The 15,651-nt window shown below is 40.1% G+C and overlaps 1 protein-coding gene across 2 annotated transcripts; it reads left to right on the top strand.

Moving 5' to 3' along the window:
* Positions 1-5,382: 5,382 nt before the first annotated feature.
* Positions 5,383-14,541, top strand: st14a (ST14 transmembrane serine protease matriptase a). Of its 2 annotated transcripts, XM_048264628.1 has the most exons (20): positions 5,383-5,579; positions 5,694-5,900; positions 8,240-8,399; positions 8,498-8,628; positions 8,714-8,784; positions 9,003-9,184; positions 9,263-9,295; positions 9,386-9,617; positions 9,735-9,877; positions 10,171-10,274; positions 10,396-10,505; positions 10,631-10,761; positions 10,946-11,050; positions 11,182-11,289; positions 11,596-11,712; positions 11,825-11,947; positions 12,071-12,254; positions 12,614-12,882; positions 13,045-13,181; positions 13,506-14,541. In XM_048264628.1, exons 2-20 carry the CDS (start codon positions 5,856-5,858, stop codon positions 13,662-13,664), a joined length of 2,544 nt encoding a protein of 847 aa, XP_048120585.1. In that variant the 5' UTR covers positions 5,383-5,579; positions 5,694-5,855; the 3' UTR covers positions 13,665-14,541. The 2 variants fall into 2 exon arrangements, with proteins under 2 accessions (XP_048120585.1, XP_048120584.1); XM_048264627.1 differs by having other exon boundaries at positions 5,383-5,900.
* The last annotated feature ends 1,110 nt before the right edge of the window (positions 14,542-15,651 follow it).

Here is a 15,651-nt window from a genome sequence, read left to right as displayed (position 1 = left end):
AAGCCTATGATGTGACGTTTTTGAGGAAGTTTTCAGTGATAAAATTGTTTGGGTTATGGCGGAGTTATTAGACTGAACGTCATCGGTACTGGGGTACCGAAATTAGAATGGGCCGTCTGCAAAGGGTTAATGTGAATCATGGACAATAACCAAAGAAAGGAATTTGCACCTCCATTAAAGGCTGTAGTAAGCCTAGTGTTTCTACATGTTGGCACAAAATGTCATTTCTGTCAGAAGCCAGTCTATAATGCAGGGGGTAACATGAGGTGAGTCAGACAGAAGAATGGCCTGTGTTAGTAGCCTATTCCTGAATCCTGTCCCTTTCAACGTTAAAATTGTGTGATTAGCCGCCAGCATAAAAAAAATCTAAATTAAAAGACAAAATCTTATGAGCCTAAACCTATGAGTCTAAGACTTAGTTAAAAAAAATCTTCGGGTGTAAGTAATAAGTCAAAGAACCACATTCTGTGTAATATAGAGGTTAACAAAGATACTCTAGTTTGTCATTTCTTTTTAAGTATACATTTTGAAGACAAATGGAGTCATACCACAGGTCCAGGGATGGACTACTGAATGGGCTTACTGGGCCCAAGCTCAGGAGGTCCTGAAGCCCAAGCCTCTGTGTGAAGTTGCACCAGAAGTCATCATTTAAAGGGTCATTTAAAAAAAAAAATCTTCCGAGGGAGAATGCCTCAGGACCCCTCTATTTGGAGGAGGGGTGGGGGGCATCTGTGCCCATGGGTTCATAATCCATCCATGCCATGCCTATATCCGTCAAAAGTAGGAAATGTATTGAAATTCTTCTACACACAGTGCGTGATGTGCTTGGTGGTAGAGCGCACTGTTTAGCCTACTGTTACAGCTGGGACTTCTCAAGGTAAAGAAAATAAAATAACTAGATGTACCGCAGAGCGGTACAAAATATGACCGCCGCCCAGTCCAGCACATTTTTTCCACAAAAATAAATCACGCTGAAAGGCCTATATGATTCTAACTGTCTCACTAAATTGCATTATCCACACTCAATTCTCACTGGTATCTGCTAGACAACAAGTACCAAATCATGATTAGTTCATAGATTTCACATGTAAAATTCATTTTATACAACCCCACCTCCATCTTGCCTGTTGATAATTCTGAGAAATTCTTGAATTGTGTGCATGTGTGCATGTACATGTTTATGTTATGTGTGTGGGTGTGTGTGTGTGTGTGTGTGTGTGTGTGCTTGTGGCGTGCTTGTGTGTGTGCCCTGCGTATGTGCCTGTGCATGCATGCGTACATATGTCTACTGTGTGAGTATGTGTCATAATTATGATTACTGTGAATGAATGTGTGTGTGTGTGTGTGTATCTGTTTGTGCACATGTGTGCACATGAAATGGGTTAACATGACCCCAGGAGGCAAACATACGGAACAAAATGGTCATCCTAGGCCCTACAGTTCTCAAGATATTCACAGAGAACTCAGGTTCGCCCTACCCTCCTTCGGGGTCCAGTCCAGTGGGGGGGCTACAGATCAAAACGAAAAACGACGGTTCCATGCTATCCATGTGGGGTTACATGCCCACCAAGTTTTGTGTACCCCGGTCTTTCAGTGTCCCGAATCCTTGTTGGTGTCGTCACTAAATGTACAAATAAATTATTTTTATTGTAAGGCCCCCCATGAACGAAAAGTACACAAAACTTGGCATGCATTCGAGGGTGTCATAATGATCCTACACTTTTTTGACCTTGTCAGCCAGAGATATTGTGATGAAAACACCTAATTTTTTGCTTTTTAATTTTTTTAACTAGGTGGCTTTTACATGAAATAAGTGGTAATGGGATGGGTTGACATGCCCCTTAAGACCAACATACATAAAAAAAAGGTGGACCTCCTAGGCCCTATGGTTCTCGAGATATTCACAGAAAACTGTCTCCGCCACCTACAGGCCAGTTGGTGTATAGCAACATAAATTAATTTATTGTGTGGCCCCCCATGAACGGAATTCCACAAAACTTAGCCGTGCATACAGAGGGTCATAATGATCCTACACTTCCAATTTCGTGCAGTTTTGACTATGTTAGGTCACAGATACCTGCGATTACAACACCTCATTTTTACTTTTTGTGTTTAACTAGGTGGCGCTATACATGAAATGAGTGGTTATGGAATGGGTTGACATGGCCCCTTGAGATCAACATACAAAAAAAAATGGTCCTCCTAAACCCTACGGTTCTCGAGATATTCACAGAAAACTGTGTCTGCCCTACCCTCCTTTCGGGGGGTTCAGTCCAGCGGGGGGGCTACAGATCAAAACGAAAAAACGATGGTTCCATGCTAGTTAACGGAGGGTTGCTGGTTTGAACCCCGACCAGTAGGCACGGCTGAAGTGCCCTTGAGCAAGGCACCTAACCCCTCACTGCTCCCCGAGCGCCGCTGTTGTTGCAGGCAGCTCACTGCGCCGGGATTAGTGTGTGCTTCACCTCACTGTGTGTTCACTGTGTGCTGAGTGTTTCACTAATTCACAGATTTGGATAAATGCAGAGACCAAATTTTCCTCACAGGATCAAAAGAGTATACTTATACTTATACAATATGCATATTCACGTAAAACATGTTATGACTCTTAATGTAAGTGCAAATAATAAAACATTTGGTTTACAATTTTTTGCCTGAGTAGCCACATTGTGTTTATGCAGAAGGAAAAAAATAATAATTTGCACGATAGGTGGTCAACACTAATAACACCTTTTTATGATCTATATAATACCAATATTTGAGTTAGTAATCACTTCATACAAAAACCAACCTTGTATGTTTTCAAGTTCATGTTAATAATCATGTATGAGTGATGAAAATACAGTACATGTATCTGCTTACCATCACCTTTTACAAATGCATTGAGAATGTTACAAGAGAAAAGCTCCCACTATCTCATCTTGTGCTTGTCACTTAAGGTTTTGCAAAATTAACAAAGTCCTTGCAGTAACTTTGCAGTAGCTATGATCTTAGAATTTTCATGCTTGGATTCACAGTGCATACCCCATAGAATTGAATAGAGTCTAAGTGTGATGTAATGAGTCATATCGACATTTTGGAAAAAACATCACCAATAAATCATTCATCAATCAGAAAATACACTACAGTCCTTCCAATCATGAGGTGAGCTATTAAAAAGGCAAGAGTCTCAAAAGGCACCAAAGTTCAATATACGTAAAAAACTGGCAGAAATCCAACATTCAGGAGAGTGTGCTAAGTAAAGGTTAGCAATGGAGGCTGCTGTTTCCTAGCTGTTTCCCACCTCTTCAACTTCTGTTCCTCTGCATCCACTTTGATTTTAACTGGAACCTTACTTGATCTACAGGACGTTCACATATTTTCAATAGCAGTGGTAGCCTCACCAATGACAGCAGGGGTTTTATGTCTGATAGAAGCAAAATGCAAACACAAACCTCAGAAAAAGATTTCTTCAACCACACAAATAAATAGCCTCAGACAGATTGTGTAAAATACCTTGTCTAACACATGTATGCAACTATATCAAACTTCTCACCTGGCATAGATCAACGCTGAGTCTTTGCAAGTTCCATGGACCGGCTGACTCCCAAACTTCTCCTTACTCCTTTTCACCTTATTTTCATGAACGAAAGCTGCGTGTTTGAGAGACAAATGCCATGCAATAGAATAATAGAATTAAACAAAATGACACAACAATGAAATAGCACAAAGACAAAACTAACCCATATATAAATTGCTCTTGGACAAAAAAAATCTAAAAGTTGTCTGTATTATTATAATTTGCATAATTTATTATGCAATACATTTCTATGTATTTAACATCAATAAGACAAATTTACTTACATAGCCATTAGATCCTTAGGAAAGGTATTTCCAAGTGGCCATATTCTGCCTTGGTGGGTAAAAGGATTAACATTAATGTTAGATTAACGTTAGACCATTATCAAGCTCTGAGTAACTTTATAACATTATAGAATGGTTCTGAGTTGCTCCCTCTAACAAGGAGCTATAGATAAGCAATGGCAAACAGGGTGTTCTGGTGAATATAGGCAACTCAACTAATTAATTTTCACCTAAACAAAATTACAGTTTTGAGAGTGATCATGCTTACTGAATGCATGCACATACCAGGCTTCTTTCACCAGCACTAACGTTAATGTTAAACCAGCCTTTCAGAGAAGTTTAAATTATTAAGTATGTGAAAAGGTACATTAATGGCCCAGGAACGCATATTAGTATTTTAGGGGCTCAAATGTGTTCCCTAAAGTACAGGGTCAAAAGTTGTACCTAAAAGAACAAAAATGTTCCCCAACCGTACCCCTATTTTTGAGTGATTAAGACACTTTTTGTCCACACAAAATCAAACAAAAATAGATATTAGATAAAAATAGATACTGAAAAGAAGTGATTTCCCCCATGACATTCTATGTGCCATTTCCTTAGCTTGTAGACTAAAATATTATCAATCAATAATACCCATAAGTAGTTTATATTTTTCACAATTAGCTCATAAACATAAGGTGCATTTTTGTCTCGACTGTGTCTCAACTGTACCCATACTGAGTTGAGACAGTACCTGCCTACAGTTGAGACACCCATTTTTAATGATGTATAGTTAACTAACCATTCGTTGCAAAATGTAATAAATAAAAACATAGCAATTGCAAAGTGTTTGTAGTGCAAATTCGTTCATTTCATTTACATTAGCATTGATTAAAAGGAATACATCATGAACAAAATATGTGACACAGGAACAGATATGGCGAACAGTACAAATGGAATGTTCAAGTAATAACACTATCAATACAATGTGTGTCTCAACTGTACCCCTCTGACCACTTCACCCATTTCTCTAGATTTTGCAACGACCTTACATGACACAGTGTCGTGAAATATGCCAGTTTATAGAGCACAAAATAATGTTTGTGATGATACCAGTTACGTTTAACAGTCAAATAAGGGTAATGAGTTATTCATTGTGGAAGGTACATGGTGAAGTGAAAATTTTACTTTTGCGATATCTTTGGATCAGAGATACCTGTTTCTTTTTACATTTTCCATGATGATAGAGGGCACTAATACGCATGTGCATATCAAAAATCACAATTTGGGCTTGCTGTAGGCTACGCAAGATATATAAGGCGTCTCAACTGTACACTTGTCTCAACTGTACTCAGTCTAACAAAATCTCCTATCATATACTAGTAAGACCGGTCTATTGCGTGGTTAAGATGATTCGCAGAATTGGCGTGACTCAACACCACAGAAACTGAAGCCTTCCCTCGGTTTTTATCTTACTTTTTAAATGTATTTATTTCTCAAAGTTAATTTTACATCCACTGAATTTTGTTGTAGTGCTCAGTAGGCTACCTCTTTTAAACAGATTACTTGCATTCCTCAGCCTAAGCATATATATATTTGTATGTGGATTGCTCTATTTCTTTCGGTCTGCCCACACGTCACCTGGGTTGGAAGTCACAGGTGAGTATCGCTCAGAGAACACACCCCGCTGTAACTCAATCATCCCGGAAATTTGTGAGTTCGCCATAAACAAACGACAGACAAGACGGACATTCGAGGTATTAGTCTAGTTTACATTATTTCACCGCAACTTCACGTTTTTTTTAAACGTTGGGGTCATTGTTTGAGCCATAATCTTGATTTAAGTTTGAACTGATCTCCGTATTTTGTAGGCTATAGCCAGTTAGTTTGTTGGCTCACCTTGGAAGTTGCAGACTACTTTGAAGACGAGATCTGAACACACCCTGAAAATTTCAAAGAAGACTTGAACCGAAGTGGAATTGATAGAAGAAGCAAGAAAAACAGACTATAAGGCCTATACGACCTTTGAAGTAATGGATCCAATGCACTCAGGAATGCGCTACACTCCGAAGGCCACGGTAGGTTTCATTCGATATTCGTTTAGCAGATACTCAGGCAAAGACACTGGCCTACCTGAAATTTAAGGACAGCTTGTAGGCTACCAAACCTATTCCTTATAGAGAATCACGACTGAGTTAAAAAAACAGCCTTCCTGATCACTGATTTTTTTTTTTTTCTTTTCACAATTCATTCACTCATTCTCCAGGCATAGGCCCACACTTTTTGTCATGACATTGTTTTTGATAATTGGAATTCATACTCGCATAATTTTTTCTAGCATATGTCCTAAATTTACCAGCGTAGATTAGCTTTCTGCAATGTATATGAGAACATTGTCATTTTAGCAGTGTGATTTAGCAGTGTGAAGAAAATACTTTTATCGAACCTGTTGCCTTATTATTTTATATTTAATGTACCATGTTGTACCTACCGTTTGAGCGTGAAACGGACGTGGTGACTATTTTTAATCAGTCGACAAATTAAATGGCATGGTGTCATCTACTTTGAACTCTCATGTCCTAAATTGTTATTATAGGTCTACACTGCATTTCAATAACGTGAAGTCAAAGATAGCCTAGCAAATTATGTGAAACCTTTCACCAGATGTGTATAATGTAACTTCAGCTAAATGTAATGGAGGTGGTCGTGAAGGGGTCTGCCTGTTTATCAGCACTATACTACCAGCACTAAGCAAGGTTCACACACTACTTCATCACACTGCATTAGAGAATCATGTATAAAAAGATGACATGTAGGCCTTTACTCTGTTCAATGACAGTTTCTTTGATATCAGGAACTTAAGCACTGAATAATGTTTTACCCTTTATTGTTCTCCATTTCGGCATTTCCTCCATTATATCATGCACAGTACTTTTAAAGGTGATTTAAAGAGTCCCGTTTTCACAAGTGACTTGCATGTGGTTAAACCATAGCTGATGATTGAACCTCACATTGCCATTTGCAGTGTGATGAGACTGAGTGAATGAGCATGATTACCCTTATCATGTGTGGTTCAGAGTGGTGATGGAGGTCCAGGCTCTTAAACACGACTATAGCTGGTGTCTGTGGTTCACAAATTCCTGCTCAGTTCAGACATGTCATAACCTCATCCAATATTGCTCATTTAGATAATGTCTTTGAAAACAGAAAATAAAAATATGTCACATCAATAGGCTATGTTATATCCTAGATTTGGTCAAACAGCACTTTAGTGATGGTCTTTCATTCACATCTCAGTAGTGCATCTGCCAGTAAATTGTGTGTTAATTGTATTCTGATGATCATTGGATTGGATTCATGTAGCCTAAATTACATTGTATTAGATGCATGCAAATTAATTATTTATTTATTTGTTTTTATATATATATATATATATATATATATATATATATATATATATATATATATATATTTATATTATTTATTTATTTATTTATTTGCTGCCAACACTGTGAACAAATTCTTTCCATGCTATTCTATTGTCTATTCAACATACTTTTAATAAGCAAGATTAAGCATACACTGTAGGCTGTAGTAGTTTGGCATTTTAAATGTAAATTCTCTATGTATACACAATACCCTGTGTGTTCACACACTAATGATACCTTGTTGGAGTCGAGTCAGTTAGAAACATCTGCAGGTATTTGAGTATAAATAAAATCTGGAACCCCTTTGAATATGCGCGCCTGGTCTACAACCAACCCAAAAGGGCACATGTTACCCCGCTGCTCATCCAGCTACACTGGCTACCTATGGTGGCCCGCATCAAATTCAAGTCTCTAACACTTGCCTACAAAGTAGTCTCCGGTTCTGCTCCCACCTACTTGAATGCCCTCATACAGACTTACACTACCTCCAGACCGGGCAAGGCCCTCTGACGAACGACGCCTAGCTCTACCACCGGGTACGCTCAAGCCAATCCAAACTTTTCTCATCTGTTGTTCCTCGTTGGTGGAACACACTGCCAGTTCCTACAAGGGCAGGGACATCCTTTTCCACTTTCAAAAAACTCCTGAAGACCCAGCTCTTTAGAGAACATCTACTCTCATAGCAACACTTACAACAAGTCTTACTGATCCTAGCACTCACTAGCCGTTTTAAACCGACAAGTAACTGTTAAAAACAGCACTCACCGACGCACTTATTCTTACTGTACTCTAATGTTTTTTTAAACTGTCCTAAAATTGTGAGAATTGTTCCAAAACATACTGTTTACCATGTTGTTAGTCGCTTTGGTTAAAAAGCGTCAGCCAAATGTAATGTAATGTAATGTAATGTAATGTAGCTCATTGCTTTGCAATATGAATCCTTTGGTTCTGTCATCCCTTTCATACATGTGATTGTTTCTATCCTGCAGGAGCATGACTGGGACCCATCGCTGCAGTTCCTGCCAGTTTCCGATTCCAAAAAGCTTGAGAAGAAGAAAAGGCCTGGGAAGGTGGGAGCCGTGATCGGACTGATAGTCTTCTTCCTGATCATCTCTCTGATGACTGGGCTGCTCGTCTGGCACTTCCACTGTGAGCACCTCTCTCCTTCACCCAGTCTTTTAACTTGCATACTTCTCTTGTATCTTTTAACGATGAGTAATGTTGGATCCACACTGTCCTCTTTGTAGTCCGCAAGGATGTGCGAGTGAAGAAAATGTTCACTGGATCGATGAAGATCACAAATCAGGTGTTTGAAGACGCCTATGAGAACCCAAACAGCACAGAGTTTAAATCGTTGGCCAGGCAGGTTGCATCACAGGTAAGAAAATACACCAAAGTACAGCGATGTCAAAAATGAATTCTTGTTTGAAGGTGTATTGATGCTTTATTGTTACCTCTTCCAGCTAAAAGAAATCTACTCCAAGACACCACAACTGTCTAAATACTATGTCGGGTCAACAATACAGGCATTTAGGTAGGGTGTTAAATCTCTGATGTTCTTTCTTATTTCCTTTATTGCAACTTGACTGTAACCTAAAAGATGACTTTTAGACTAAACAAATATACAACTTGATCGAATCTAATAGCATTTGAAGGGAAAATGCGTAATTGTGTTTGAGCGTCAGAAGGATGGAATGTTAGTAAAGTGAAAATGGGAAATGTAGAAACGTTATATTTTCCATGCTCCCACAGTGAGGGCAGTGTGATTGCGTACTACACATCTGAATTCACCGTGCCTGCGGGTCAGGAGGCCGCAGTGGACAACACTATGGCCTCCATGAATCAAATAGTGGACAAGCAGCAAGAGCAGCAACGGCGACGACACTCGGACAGAGGCACCAGTGACCTCGTCTTTGATGATATCCTGACCTCAGGTGAGTTAATAGGGATGTTTGGATTTGTTTGAACTGATGTTGAATGGAGTCTTATGCATTTCTTTTTTAAATTTTCAGAATTAGACACACGACTGTTTAAATCATCCAAGGGTGAGTTGTCATTATCTAAAGATAAAATCAGATCAACACTTTTTTTGATAACAAAAACAGGAAAAAGTACAATTTCACTGCTTTTCACAGCATTCAGTTACTCCCAACACACTAAGGACAATCACATTGGGGTGTTGGAGTCCCCTGGCTTCCCAAACTACCCATACCCACCCAACACACTGGTCCAGTGGCAGCTCCGGGCTGACCGGGGACATGTGATCAAGCTGGATTTTGACACGTTCAATTTGGAGGAGAATTGTAAAAAGGACTTTGTGAAAATATACGACTCGCTGGTGGCCATCGAAAGCCGCGTGATTGAAGAGTAAGTGTGAATTTAACATGCAGTTCTACCTCTAGACTACCTCTTCCTACATCACTTGCTTTAGGATGCTTGGGGACATATTGAGTTGTGTGGATATTGACTTGCGTTCTGCTGTAGGATCTGTGGGTACTACTCGCCGAGGGATCACCTGACCTTCACGTCCTCTGGGAATGTCATGCTTGTCACGTTCGTCACGGATGAGGCCAATAACTACCCAGGCTTCAGGGCCCACGTGTCCCAGGTTCCCGGAAAAACTAGAGGTACCTGTGGCCTGTTCTTGGAGTTAACTTCCGCTAACTAGCCCCAGCTGTGGCGCAACTGGCTGGGGCACCTGCACCGTACACCGGCAATCCGGGTTCGATTCCCGCCCCATGGTCCTTTCCGGATCCCACCCCGACTCTTTCTCCCACTCGCTTCCTGTCATTCTCCACTGTCCTATCAAATTAAAGGCATAAAAAAAAAACTTCCGCTAGCTTTTAGTGCAAGTGCACTATGGATACCTGTAAATGCCCTAGTCAAGGGTCTAATATTCATTCCTGTGTCAATGTTTCAGCATCGTCATGTGGTGGCACGCTTTCAGGATCATCTGGTACCTTTACATCACCAAACTACCCAAACTTCTACCCCCCTCGCAGCTTCTGTGAGTGGAGTATCCAGGTGAGAGTTCATTCTCCAGAACTAATGTGGGAATGATGGGACTGACTTCTCTTGAACTTGCCATTCATGCTACAGCTAAGCAAAAGCTTTTATCTTGACTTGCTGTTTCTTGCTCTCCAAGGTGCCATCTGACAAGCACATAAAGGTGACATTTGATAAGTTTCTCATTTCTGAACCGGGCCAAAATAACAATATGTGCTTAAAGGACTACGTGGAGATAAATGGAAAGAAGTGAGTTTTGTCATATGAAGTATTTAATCTGGATTTTAGACTTCCTTGAATGTCAATGTGTTGATTGATAAATGTCTATATTAAAGCCCTACATTAACGTGTGTATGTGGCTTCACTTTGGTCAGGCTGTGTGGGGATTTCCATAATGTAATTGAAACTGCCCAGACCAATTTCCTGAAAGTGAAATTCTCCTCTGATGCATCTTATGTGGACCGTGGTTTTACCGCAAAGTACGAGGCCTTTGAACCTAAGGACCGTAAGTACAGGAATCCGCCCACACCAGAGCTTTGTATTGGTTGTGGCTTAGTGGCTTAATGTCAAATGCTCACTTGTGTTACCTATGACTACTGTCAGCATTACTGTTAGAGGATAAAGATGGATAAGAGGAGTTGAGGCTTCGCTAATGCTTTTCCTCTTTTCCTTTTCATGCACATCAATAGCTTGCCCAAACAAGTTCATGTGTACCAACGGTAACTGCATCAGCAGTCTACTAAAGTGCGATGGGTGGAATGACTGTGGAGACAACAGTGATGAGCGCAAGTGTCGTAAGTGTCCATAAGCCCTGTGTGTTTGAAGCGTCTAAAAGCATTGTAGTCAAGACTAGCACTATTATTGAACACTTGAGATTGGAAGACATGGCTAATTTGTCACTTTTTCAACCTGTGTTAATGTGTAGAATGTGAGAAGTCTCAGATCAGCTGTAAGAATGGACTGTGTAAACCCAAGTTCTGGTTGTGTGACGGCGTCAATGACTGTGGGGACAACACGGACGAGCTGAACTGCGGTATGGCTTCACAATGAGTTTTCACATGTGACTATTTGAGCGTTTATACCTGTTGTTTGTACGAGAGGCTAACACTGCCTGTTTCTTACAGTTTAGACAATGAGCCAGATGGCTTATAATTGTTAAAGCTAATTCTACTTTCATGCTATATGATATTTGTAAGTGTTTTTCATGATTTCAGAATGTCTTTTGCCATGTCTTTCATGCTGCAATTTTTGGATAGCTGAACCACTCCAGCAGAGTTCTGCTTCCATGTCATCATGACTTGTCATTCCTTGCTTCCTACATCACTATATTTCTGTGCAGGTCTCTGTGCTAACGGACAGTTTACGTGCTCCAATAGCAAGTGTGTGTCTGAGAAGCAAAAGTGTGATGGTTCAGATGACTGCGGTGATGGTTCAGATGAAGCCAACTGTGAGAGATGTAAGTCTTCCTCCTTGTCTCCACAACATTGCAGCATTTGGTTAGTGAAAGTAGAAATTGTTTAGGGGAAGTTTCCTGAGATCTTTTTGACTTTTTACCCCCTTTTTTTCAGCAAATTCAGTGAAATGCACTTCTTACACCTACCAGTGTAAGAATAAGAACTGTGTGAACAAAATGAACCCAGAATGTGATGGCGTTGATGACTGCAGTGATGGCTCAGATGAGGAGAACTGCAGTAAGAGTTCCTCATTTCTAAAAACAAAAATGTTAATGCGTTAAAATGGACTTATGCTGTAAACTGGGCTGAAATGAGTTTGGATTAGAACATTTTGAATGTGGCTTGCTCTCTCTCTGACAGACTGTGGAGAGCAGCCCTTCAAGACCTCGCGAATTGTGGGTGGACAGGATGCTTCTCCCGGGGAGTTCCCCTGGCAGGTCGGCCTCCACATCAAGGGTTCCTCTCACGTGTGTGGAGCCTCAGTCATCAGTGACCGCTGGATCGTCACCGCAGCTCACTGTGTGCAGGACGATGCCAAGACCAGGTAACTTGTCCTCAACAACCAAGAGACTGAAAACATTAGCATAAGCAAATCATATAAATCGTTGTACTACCTTATATAACGGCTTTGGAAATTAGTTTATGAGTCCACAAATTCTTTACCAACGTGATATAATATACTAGCCTGCATGCCAGGCAAACCAGAGCGGTTCGTAACAGAACTCCAGAACGTTTTTGTTCAAAGCTGAAAATGCAACTGTGTTTGACAGAGGACAGATGTAGGTTGCTAGTGACAACATATTAGCTTTCAGTATGGTACGATGTCTTTGTAAATGATGGTGATATACTTCTACATGAATATACTCTGCCATTGACTCACATCATTTGTGTGTGTTGGGCTAGATACTCCCAGCCTGGGACCTGGGAAGTCTACTTGGGCCTTCACGATCAGCGTCAAAAGAGCAAGGCTGTGAAACGGGGCCTGAAGCAGGTCATCTCTCATCCCTCCTATAATGCCCATACCTTTGACTTTGACATTGCACTGATGGAGCTGGACTCGCCCGTCACCCTCAGCGACTACATCCGGCCCATCTGCCTCCCTTCTCCCTCGTACATGTTCCCAGCTGGCCATTCTGTGTGGATCACAGGTTGGGGGGCCACTAGGGAAGGAGGTCAGTGGCTGAAGTGGTTCTTTTTATATGGTCTTTTGTATTTCATAACAGAATGCACAAATGGCTGTTTGTGCATAAACAAATCGAATCTTGAATTTGTCATGAAGTATTGTGTGTGTGTGTGTGTGTGTGTGTGTGTGTGTGTGTGTGTGTGTGTGGCAGGTTATGGTCCAAATGTGCTTCAGAAGGCAGAGGTCCGCATCATTAACAGTACAGTGTGTAATGATTTGATGGGTGGCCAGCTGACATCTCGTATGCTGTGTGCTGGTGTGCTGGCAGGCGGAGTGGACGCTTGTCAGGTAAAGAACTCTCAGCCTCACATGCCAACAGTACTCCAGAGCCCCTGAGTGGTTAGCTAATGTTAACATTAACATAATCACATTCTGATATTTGCTGCATCAACTGTATTTTACAGTATTTCTCATAATTCATCTGTCTGTAGGTCTTTACTTTGTAGCTGTTTTTTCCACCTTGGGAAATCTTTTACATCCTCCTGATGTTTCACAGAGCCCCCACACAGAGTCTCTTTCATTATAAGACGCTTATCCCCTAGTGTGAGCTACACAGAGGGAACGCTGGTCGATCAGTTCATTTCATTTTCATCTCCTCTTTCTGACCGCTAGGGGGATTCTGGGGGCCCGCTGTCCAGCCTGTCAACCGGTCGCATGTTTCTAGCTGGAGTGGTGAGCTGGGGTGATGGCTGTGCCCGCAGAAACAAGCCCGGTATCTACACAGCGGTCACCAAGTTCCGTGGCTGGATCAAAGAGAAGACTGGAGTCTAGTGCAGAAGAAGGGAGAGGTGAGCAGGAAGACCAATGGCCAAAGATGGAAGTAACTGGGGGCCATCCATCTCAAGAGACTCAACATCGGGCCTGTTTTTAAAATCAATGAAATTGAAATGTTTTGCTTTGAGTCCTTGTTTTATCCGAATGTACATTGTCAACACTTCCATTTAGCCTAACACTACTTCAAACCAGATTTAAGCACAAAGGAACAGTGGTCATTTATCACTTATTTTAAATGATGTCCATACAAAGCTAATGTGATATGCAGGCACATTTGTAAATATTAATGGAGAGAGACCGAGGTTGTTTTACAATAATTTTTAAGTTGTAAATACATTTTTTTTTTTTTTTTTTAAGTTTTTATGTGTTTCATGAAGTATGTCTTAGTGCCTTGGAGAATATTCTGTAAAGTATGTTAATTGGTTTGTTGCTGTTGCTTGTAGGTAAGATTATGGAGGGAAATTGTTACATCTCTATCATTTGAAGGTATCCCTTTTAAAATGGAAAGCACCTGGTGTGTTGTGTTGTGTTGTGTTGTGTTTCAAAACTTTTACAGCAGGGATTTTTTTTTGCTAATGTGTTTAACAGTTTTGACTGTGAATTATTTTTTCAGACATATCACCTGATTAAAACTTTTATTAGGTAGCCTAACACACTGTAACTTAATTTCATGTATGATGGTAGACTTAACATGATCAAAAACCTCATTTCACTTCTTGTACATTTTTTATTTTTCTTTCAAGCATGTGAATCCATTTTTTTCTATCTCTAAAAATCTTATTCCCATGAATGGTGCTTTCTAACTCTCGTTCATTGTCCTAAACGCTTCTAGTTCCTTTGTAACCAAATAAAATCAACTAAGGGTGTGAATGAACTGGAATTAGTTTTTTGTGTGAAAACATTTACTCCACTATATTGCTGCAACGCACTTGAAGGTAAAAAAACTCAGGAACATTTTGGAATATTTACAATGCAATTTCATTGCATATATTTTTTTCAGATTCAATGGAATTTTCTACTTCAGTTATTTGCCTTACATTTCTTCAGCAGCATATAATGTCAGATATTGTACGATAAAATTGCCTTCATTCTTTCTGATTTGGTGTAATTTCATGTTTAAATTAATAGAAATTCTGTGCTGACGCACCATAAATGAATAATTGAATGTACCCTACCACTTTTGAAATGCAAGAATGATTATTGTTCTTCACTCACCACATGACACCATATCAAACACACACCAAAGACAGCAGAATCTTATACAAAATTACATAATCCAGTGATGTAATATGTCCATCTGTACAATTATAGGCACTGAAGTATTATATATCTACGGTAGATTTGAAATAACAGCAAATTTCTGCATCACCTCCAATACTGGGCTGACTGCCAGTATCTTTAAGGTGATTTTTTAGGCTGATCCTTAAATCATTCTGACCTCCAGCCAAGTTTTAAAGCAAGCTGAAGCTTTGTGGACTGAAAGATAAGTTACAAGCTCCTAGGCTACAGTATCTATTATCTCAACCCTTATGAAAAAGAACTATAGGAATCGTGTAGTATCTTGGGACAAAATATTATAGTAATCACAGAGTAATACTATAGGAATACTATAGTATTTTTTGACGTACTATAGAAGTACTATAAGACTGAAACAGTATAGGCGGCTAAGGATATTATAGAGGTATTACAGAACATCACAGTATATACTACCATCTCAGAGTAGGCTAGTTCTTTTCGTAAGGGAATGGTGACACACCTGCTGTTTCCACCATAACATGGCACACCTGTCCACCCGGATGTTGGTGGCAAGAATGAATGTGCAAACAGGCGTATGAGAACCTATATTATACAGTCTATGTATAAAATAGGTTAAGTATACTGTAGACAGTATAACAGTGATGTGAACACATTTTGCCATTTGGTTCCCTAGCGATGACATTTGTTATCCAGCAGGTGGCGGCAACAGCACTTTAAAGTTACCAGT

Source organism: Alosa alosa, chromosome 15, assembly GCF_017589495.1.
Source record: "Alosa alosa isolate M-15738 ecotype Scorff River chromosome 15, AALO_Geno_1.1, whole genome shotgun sequence".
Lineage (NCBI taxonomy): Eukaryota > Metazoa > Chordata > Actinopteri > Clupeiformes > Clupeidae > Alosa > Alosa alosa.
The sequence above is the reverse complement of the archived record's forward strand: the minus strand, read 5'-3'. Positions and strand labels throughout refer to the sequence as shown.